Source organism: Austrofundulus limnaeus, unplaced genomic scaffold (genome assembly GCF_001266775.1).
Source record: "Austrofundulus limnaeus strain Quisiro unplaced genomic scaffold, Austrofundulus_limnaeus-1.0 Scaffold232, whole genome shotgun sequence".
NCBI classification, from domain to species: domain Eukaryota; kingdom Metazoa; phylum Chordata; class Actinopteri; order Cyprinodontiformes; family Rivulidae; genus Austrofundulus; species Austrofundulus limnaeus.
Genome location: NW_013952634.1, coordinates 750,821 through 760,495, shown reverse-complemented (window position 1 = coordinate 760,495; position 9,675 = coordinate 750,821). Strand labels below are relative to the sequence as shown.

Sequence of the window (9,675 nt, the reverse complement as noted above, 5' to 3'; positions counted from 1 at the left end):
CCAAAATTTTTAAATTATCGTGCAGTCAAAAAAATAAAAAGATGTTCCAGGTTTTCACTCTCCGTCTCACAGAAGCTATATTTTCCAGTATCCATTAAAAATTCGTTAGTGGGGTATATTCTATTTATAGATTTAAACTGAATTTCTTTTTGTTAGGCTTTAGTTTCCTCAAACTACCCACATGAACCACAACACTTGTCCTGAACAGAATCAGGCAGACAATGGTAGTAAAAGATAAGTGGTTTTTATTTGCAGTGATGTGCTAAGTATTTACCTGTAAAGGAAAACAGGTTTTTAGTTTTCTGAAAGTCCAGGAGGGAAGATGATTAATTAATGTTTGTTTATTCTCACAGTTTGTTTTGTTGAAGAAGTCGGCTCAGAGAGAAGGATCCAGGAGATGGTTTCACAGGTAAGTTTCCAGTTGAGGATTTTGTTCCTTGCATGTGACTTTTGTGTTTTCAGGTTGGTTTCATTTGTTGGAGAGAGGAGAGGCAGGCCGGAGGACGACCATGGAGTTCCTTAGGAGTTCAGGAAAGCAGGTTCAACAACAAGGTAAGTATTCAGGCAGGCAAACAATTTCAAAATGACTGAATAATCCAGCATCAGATGGATGTCTGATGGCAGCTTAAATACCAGTGGAGGTTCATTAGGAAACTGCCAACAGGTGAGTCCATCCAGAAACTCCGCCCAGCCAATCAACTGCCAACAGCACTCATGAGGAAAACACATGCAGGTGAAAACAAAACCTCTACACTTTTGCTTTAGGTGGGATTGGAAATCATAAACATTTAATTCTAATCATTTTAATCTCTTCTTTCACTGCAAAACCTGTCCACCTAACCAAGTTTTAAAATCTTATATCCAGCCAAAAAGTCTTTTTGATCTTGTTTTGAGACTGATTTACTAAATAAGAACTGATTGTGTAAGAATAATAATCTTGTTTTCAGAATGTGTAAGATTATTTGTCTTGTTRGTCTGAAAATTTGACTCAAATTAAGTGAAAATTTTCTGCCAATGGAGTAAGAAAATTTTACTTGGTAAGATTCTTAAAAAACTTGATTTGACTCAATTTTTTTCTTATTTCAAGAATCTTACCAAGTAAAATTTTTTTACTCCATGGGCAGGAATTTTTTTTACTTAATTTGAGTCAAATTTTTAGACTAACAAGACAAATAATCTTACATATTCTGAAAACAAGATTATTATTCTTACACAATCAGTGCTGGTTTAGTAAATTAGTCTCAAAACAAGATCAAAAAGTCATTTTGGCTGGATATAAGATTTTAAAATTTGGTAAGATGGACAGTTTTTGCAGTGTTTAAAAGTCATTCAGGATATATTTCCTCTTAATTGTATTAGGAGAGTAATAAAGTAATAACGTATTCCTTAAAAAAAATTTCTTACACCGAAAGTCAGAGAAGGGGACTTCATCAATGTAGAGTTTTCTCAGGAGTAACTTCAGAATATAAAATGTCTTGTCTAACCATAGCCTGAAGGGATATTGGAACAGCTTTTATAATTTGTTTATACTTAATCCTAGTGCAATGTATTTGAAATTTATTACAAAACTCTTGATGCTGTAAAATGTTTCCTTCATTGTCCATAAAATGAGAAACAGCCCACACTCCTGTAGACAACCATTCATCCATATAAAAGGATCTTCTTTTGATGAAAATATATCTATTATTCCACACCGGGGTATTATGTGGAGTAAAGTTTTGATTAAAAAATGAGTTTCCAGTAAAGAAGAATCTCTTTGTGAAAATTCTCATTAAGTAATCAGTGAATGTACTTCTACAGCTGATTAACTTTTGGAGGCAACCCAATCGACGATGGCTGCCACTAAACCAAACACAAAACGGGCTGTAATTCAACTAGATTTGCAAATACTGAGCTAAAATAACCCTATAATGACCCTAACCATATCCTCCAAGCACAAACTGATGTGTTTTAACAGCTTCGCGTCAACTACGTCTGTTAGCAAAATATATCATAAACCAGTGGACAGATTTTAATTCAACTAAACTACAACTGATTACCTTTTGGAGTCACCCCAATTCAAGATGGCTGCCACATCTAATCAACATTAGCTTACACAAAAACAGCTATAACTGAGTCAGTTATACAAATACTGAGCTGTAATTTGCTGTGGTAGTAGCTGAACTGTATACACTGTGGATGTGTTTGCTATCATAAATACTTGCTGATTATTTCTGGGAGGACGATATGCAAATATAAACATTTAGCACCACAATGTGATTTATTAAACCTGAAATTGGTTGTGGTTGCTGTTTTTGCATTTATATTTAACTTGTTTGCAAGGCCTCTCCCTGGGCTGCCACCTTATCGTGGTGGAGAGGTTTCAGTGTCCCATTGATCCTAGGAGCTATGTTGTCGGGGGCTTCATGCCCCTGGTAGGGTCACCCAAGGCAAACAGGTCCTAGGTGAGGGATCAGAGAAAGTGCAGCCCAAAGACCCCTATGATGAGTATGATAAATGGACTGAGTGTTCCCTCGTCCGGACGCAGGTCACCAGGGCCCCACTCTGGAGCCAGGCCTGGAGGTGGGGCACATTTGCGAGCGCCTGGTAGCCGGGCTTTTGCCCATGGAGCCCGGTCGGCACAGCACGAAGAGGAGACGTGGGTCCCCCTTCCCATGGACTCATCACCTGTGTGGGAGGGGCCGTAGGGGTCGGGTGCAATATGTGCTGAGCAATGGTCAAGGGCGAGGACCTTGGCGGTCTGATCCTCGGCTACAGAAGCTGGCTCTAGGGACGTGGAATGTCACTTCTCTGGTGGGAAAGGAGCCTGAGCTGGTGTGTGAGGTTGAGAGGTTCTGACTAGATATTGTCGGACCCACCTCGGTGTAACAATCTGGCTCTGGAACCAGTCTCCTCAAGAGGGGTTGGACACTCTTCCACTCTGGAGTTGCCCATGCTGAGAGACACCGAGCAGGAGTGGGCATACTATTGCCCCCCATCTCGGTCCTGTACATTGGGGTTCACCCCGGTGAATGAGAGGGTAGCTTCCCCTGCCTAAAGTGGGCGGACAGGTCCTGACTGTTGTTTGTGACTATGCGCCTAACAACAGTTCAGATTACCCACCCTTTTTGGAGTCCTTGGAGGGGGTGCTGGAGAGCGCTCCTAACGGGCACTCCCTCGTTCTGCTGGGGGACTTCAACGCTCACGTGGGTAATGACAGTTAGACCTGTAGAGGCATGGTTGGGAGGAACGGCCACCCCGATCTGAACCTGAAAGGTGTTTTGTTAGTGGACTTCTGTGCTCGTCATGGATTGTCCATAACAAACACCATGTTCAAGCATAAGTGTGTCCATATGTGCTCTTGGCACCAGGACACCCCAGGCCGCAGTTCGATGATCGACTTTGTTGTTGTTTCATCTGATCTGTGATGTTTTGGACACTCGGGTGAAGAGAGGGGCGGAGCTGTCAACTGACCACTACCTGGTGGTGAGTTGACTCCGTTGGTGGGGGAGGATGCCGGTCAGACCTGGCAAACCCAAACGTATAGTGAGGGCCTGAGGACCCTGGATTGGACTCTCCAATCTCTTGTGCCGAGGTCACTGAGGTGGTTAAAAAACTCCTCGAATGTTGTGAGGTTGCATTGGTTGACGCGACTCTACAACATCACATGGACATCGGGTGCAGTTCTTCTGGATTGGAAGACCGGGGTGGTGGTCCCCCTATTTAAAAAGGGGGACCGTAGAATGTGTTCCAACTATAGGGGGATCACACTTCTAAGCCTCCCTGGTAAGGTCTATTCAGGGGTCCTGGAGAGGAGGGTCCGTCGGATAGTTGAATCTCTGACTCAGGAAGAGCAATGTGGTTTTCATCCTGGTCGTGGAACAGTGGACTAGCTCTACACCCACAGCAGGGTCCTTGGAGGGTGCATGGGAGTTCACCCAACCAGTCTACATGTGTTTTGTGGACTTGGAGAAGGTGTTCGACCGTGTCCCTCAGGGACGCTTGTGGGGGGTACTCTGGGAGTATGGAGTACCAGGCCCGTTGTTAGGTCCCTATACGACTGGTGCCAGAGCTTGGTCCGCATTGCCGGTAGTAAGTCGGACTCGTTTCCGGTGACAGTTGGACTCTGCCAAGGTTGCCTTTGTCACAGATTCTGTTCATAATTTTTATGGACAGAATTTCTAGGAGCAGCCGAGGTGTTGAGGGGATCSTTTTTGGTGACCTTAGGATCGCATCTCTGCTTTTTGCAGATGACGTGGTCTTATTGGCTTCATCAGATCGTGTTCTCCAGCTCTCACTGGAGCGGTTCACAGCCGAGTGTGAAGCGGCCGAGACCATGGTCTTGAGCCGGAAACCGGTAGGGCCACTTTGCTTTAGGGTGGTCTGCACTATTTTTGCACCTGTTAAATTGTCTTATCTGGATCACTTGTACAAACATCTGTTTTTCTTGAGAACATTAATAATTTAATCAATAATTTTACGTTGAAGCCATTTAATTACACCATTTAAAATGAACAGATGGAAATTAAAAATACTTTGGATTGTGCAAATAATAGCAAAAAACAGACACCAAGAACAATTTATCGAGTTAAAAGTAACATCTGCATAGTGGTTATAAAAAACAAAAAAAAAAAACAGAATTTACCTTTACAAAACCACAATTAATACAACTATACTGATATTAAAAAGGAAGATTAAAGAATGGAAAATGCTTTATATTTTATAAATAAGTTTTTTGACAAATACAGAGAGAAAACAACTGAGAAAATCAAACATTTATCCAAAACATAAATTACATTGATTCCAAGCTTCATCGCAACACATATTTTCTGGTCCCATTAAACAAAAAAACCTACTTTTCAACAAAACGTCCCACAGCCCGCTTCTTTTAAATCAGAACCAGTGATTGTGACATCGATGCCCAAACAGAAACATTCTATACCATCCTTACATGAAATAGAATTTAACGGATGGTAAGGAAGTTACCGTTTAAACTTCTCATTTAGATGAGGTTCGTGTTGAAACACGATGGGACAAATATTCCAAGTAAAACCTACAGCTGTCCTGAAACTTGGACCATTAGAGGAAATGTTTTCTTCCTGTCAGACAGCAACTGTCAGAAACAGTAAAGGAAGGAGTTGTTATGTAATGCAAAATATTGCTCATAAATTATAGGGCGGCTGTGGCAGAGTGGTTGGAGCAGCTGTCCTCTAACCAGAGAGTTGGAGGTTTTAAACTAGGGGTGCCCCAATTCAAGTATTTCTCAAACTGAGTACAAGTACTTCTGTTTGAGAGCTCAGCAATAGCAAATACTTACTGAGTTAGAACCCAAACATTACACAATTAATTTAAAAACATTTATTTTATTTAGAACAAGATGACTCTCCTTATTTATGGCCTATAGCCCCTCTGACTGGATCAAACCAAATACACAGCCTGATGTACACTGTTGTGACATTTTAAAATAAAAAAAAGATTTTCTATCAACTTGTATAAATTTCTTAAACATGGAACAAATTTTTCACTTGAAATGTAAACTGTGACACATTTATTGGAGTATCGACACTAGTATCCCAGTTTCAATACTGGTAATGGTTTTGCTGTATTTTATACTAGTACTTGTAAAAATGCTGGTACTGGGCCACCACCACTAGTTTAAACCTGATTTTATGCTGTTTCAGTCAAACCTTGAAAATATGACCAATCTCATCGACTACTCTCTGTTCAATGGGCTGAATTATAACCTTTTTTTTTATATAAACCATGTTTTGCTCTTTGGCAACAGGGCATCAAAATGCCCTGCGGAAAATATTGTTTGTTTTTCCCCCAGGAGCTTGCACCATCTGCTGAGCAAAAAGGAAAAGTACATCCTGATTGTCTCATTTAGCCACTTTTGTTTGATTTTTACCTTCATCATTCAAAAATAAAATCCAAACTAGGTAGTGTTTTTGATTGCTTGTTTTTGAATGTTCAGGTGTTCAGACAATTTTCATAAAAATTTTTAAATAAATAAAATAAAATTCACTATCTGAAGAGTGGTTTACTGTTAAAACCAAATGTTCAGTTTGTACACACTGTATGGCTTCTTTAAGAACACAGTTTGATGATTAACTCATGCATCACTGCTGGATAAATAAAACTTCAGATCCACGTAAGATCACATGCCTTCAAACTCTGAGAATTTGTAAAAAGCTGCACATACGCTGCTCAACAACTCTGCACAAAGCATCAACTACTTACATTACGAACTTGGTGACTCATGCATCTCCATATCTGATGTGGTTATTTTTTTTCTTAGTAAATAACAAAATTCTTGTTAGCGTCATTAAATTGTTTTCACTTCCTCTTTGTGGTCCCTTTGAAACTCTGGCTGTGTTCAGTTCAAACTCACCATCTAGACTTAAAATTGATTCCCAAAATGCACTGTTTTCTTCAGTTTGAATGCAGTTAGTATTCAGTTCTTAAGGCTGAATGTTTGTTCTTCATACATCAAGCTTCATATCATAAGTTTTACGTTTTAGTGTTCTTCTGTAGCAACAGGTTTGAGAGATCTCTCAGTGGCGCCAAGTCTTTGAAGGACAGGGAAAAATAGGTCTGACTCTGGTCTCTCGCCAGTTGTTAACCGCGGTGAGTTCATGTCCCTTAAGTCCAGATCTCTGTCGGGACCATGGCCTCCTTGGTTCCAACAGAAGGCATCAGGTTATGCTCAGACAGGAAGTCTAGAGGAAACTGGACGAGGAAGCCTCGGATTTTGCGCAGCTCCTCCTGGGCGCGGGCCACATCGGTCTGGGCCAAAACGGGCTTGGATTGGAACTGTTCCAGCTCTGACATATTCCTCACCAGGGAAGAGGGAAGGCAACGAAACACCTGCAACAACAAATAAATAAAAATACAGTATAAATAAGGGGGCGGGCGGGGGGTGGACCGTTTCACCTAATCTGCCTTATGTGTTTAAACCAGGGGTCAGCAATCCTGGATCTCTGTATGTTTTACCTGTTTTTCTGCTCCAACACACTTGAGTCTGTGATTAAAGGCACATTGTGTAGGATTTGTTGTTTTCAGCGACATCTAGTGGTTGAGTGGTTGAATCATCCTCCCTGGTCCTCCCCCCACCCCCACCCCCCGCTTCCAAACGCAAAGGAGTTGCTACGGTGTCTCTCAGGTGTCAAAAACCTTTGATAATTCCAACTGTGATGTCTACCAGCAGCTTCAGGGCTAGTGATGTTTCAAGTGGTAAGATTATGAGCTTTAATAAGTAAAATGATCCCAGCTACAATGACAGACAACAAATATTACATTTATAGTATTACAACTAAAACCGTTATTGACGCCGCCACCGCAGTTTGTCCTTCATGAGCCTTCGTAGACAAGATGGCGGTGCAAGATGGCGGCTGCCTGTAGTGGAGACCCGCGACCATGGAGATATAAACAGCTTTTTATAAGATAAAAATAATAAAACAAGGTCTTTGTCTGCAATGATTAGACATGTTTTTTTATTATTGTCATTAGTGATTATCTCAATTTCGGCTAAAATAATTGACAAAATCCTACACACTGTGCCTTTAAATGACCTCTTCAGGTTCTGCAGAAGCCTGATAATCACCCATTCATTCAAATCTGGTGTGTTGGAGCAGAGAAACAAGTAAAGCATGCAGGGTAGTGGCGCTCGAGGACCAGCATTCGCCTCTGGTTTGAACATGTTTCCTTTCAAACTGATTCCTATCTTGAATTCATACTAACTAAAGTAAATTTAGTTTTTTTTCTCCCCACCAAATAAATCTACATATCTTGTTTACCTTCTCATAAATGGTAGCATTGCGGCCAGATATAGTCATCCACACCTCCTTGTAGAACCGGTCACTGATGGGGTCGGACACGTCGACGCTGGTGTCTGTGTGGGCTCCGAGGATAGTCCTGTTCAGCAGGGGATGTAAAAAAGTTAGAAAAGTTCAGTCAAGAATCAAAATCAAACCAATTTGTGTAGCACATTTAAAAACACTAGCTGTTGGCCAAAGCACTGCATGCAAAACAAACAGCAAAAAGATAATACGGAATACAATAGACCACAAAGATAATTGCAACAAGTTAAAAATACGACAAGACATAAAAGAAAGCCATTAAAATAATGCAAGCAAGATCAACTCTTGCGCTGTATTAAAAGCCAATGAGTACAAATGTGTTTTAAGATGGGATTTAAAAACTCTAAGAGTTGCAGACTGTTTGATATGAAGGGGAAGCTGGTTCCACAGTTTACGAGCTATGACTCATGCAACCCAATCACCACTGTGGACCAGCCTGGACCTCAGGACAACTAAAAGCAAATGATCATTAGGTCTAAGGGATCTGGAGGACACATAAGGCTGAAGGAGGTCAGACGGTATACAGGAGACTGTTCATTCATGGTCTCATGGTCATCAAAAAAAATTAAGAGAAAGAAAAAATTGAGTATTGCGTTGCAAACACAATGACCTGTGATTTCAGTGGTTTGGAATCGTATTCATCCCTCTTGGAAGTCTTTCTAATTTTTTGCCTTACAACCTGGGTTTTAGTTGGATATATTAAATGTGAATAAATCAATACTTCTCAGGAAATACTCCAGAGTACTGAAGTTAAATAAGGGGCATGAATATCTGAGCCCCAACCATTTATTTCAGAAGCATCATAAGACCCATCTATGAGCAATCTAAGTGTCAAATTATCTAAATACTTATTAGAGCCTTCAGCAAAACACATCTAAGTCAAAAGGGTTACCACCAACCAAGGAACATCATGAAGACCAAGGAACTCTCCACATAGGTCAGAGACAACGTTGTGGAAAAATACAGATCATGACTGGGTATAAAAAAATAACATGAAACCTGAATACCCCTTCAAACTTCATCATCCATCAATCCATTGTCTTTACCCACGTCCTCCTTTCTAGGTCACTGGTGCCCATGTCCCTGTGTAGGGTACAACCTGGACAGGTCGCAAGTCCATCACAGGGCCACACACAGAGACAAAAAATCATTCACTCTCTCACTCACACCTAGGCACAATTTAGTTGTCAAACAGTTGTGTGTTTGGTCCGTGGGAGGAAGCAAGAATACCTGGAAAAACCCACACGTGAACAAAGAAAACATGCAAACTCTACCCAGAAAGGCCAGAGACAACCCTGATGTAGCTGCAGTTCTTCTGCAGAGATGACGATCTGTTCATAGGACCACCAGAAGCTGCACAGAGTGAGGGCTTTATGGAAGACTGATGGCAAAAAGATAAAGATAACGTCTGGAACTTCTTCTCTAAACCTGAACTTTTAGGCCATCGAGGAGAACACTATATCTGAGACCACTCTACCACCTCTCATTATGAGAACATCGTTCCTACAGTGGAGCATGGTGGTGGTGGGGTCATGTGGAGATGGTTTTTTTTTTGGTCATTAGAGACTGGGAAACTGTTAAAGGTTTTGAGACTTGGATGGAGAGTCCACTTCCAGCAGAACAATGGGCCTCATGCAAGAACCGTTCGTACGCACAGATTTGTTCTTAAGTTGTGCGTACGAGTGATTTAGGAGAATTTGTGGCATTCACCAATGTTTTCGTATTCTACGAAATATTCTACTATTTTTTTCAGATACGAACAAAATTCACGTGTGGTCCAGACCTGTCGTATATTTTACGAGCAGTCAGACGGGTTTTCCTCCATAATAACTTAATA

At 41.1% G+C, this 9,675-nt stretch overlaps 1 protein-coding gene across 1 annotated transcript in view; it reads right to left on the bottom strand.

The window, feature by feature from the left end:
- Positions 1-4,451: 4,451 nt before the first annotated feature.
- Positions 4,452-9,675, bottom strand: part of pld1a (phospholipase D1a) — a gene marked incomplete at its 5' end in the record, with an annotated part of 54,466 nt that continues 49,242 nt past the window's right edge. Inside the window, 2 exon segments of the mRNA XM_014019820.1 lie at positions 4,452-6,846; positions 7,776-7,893. Of these exon segments, the coding sequence (XP_013875274.1) occupies positions 6,622-6,846; positions 7,776-7,893 (343 nt within the window). The 3' untranslated portion in view covers positions 4,452-6,621.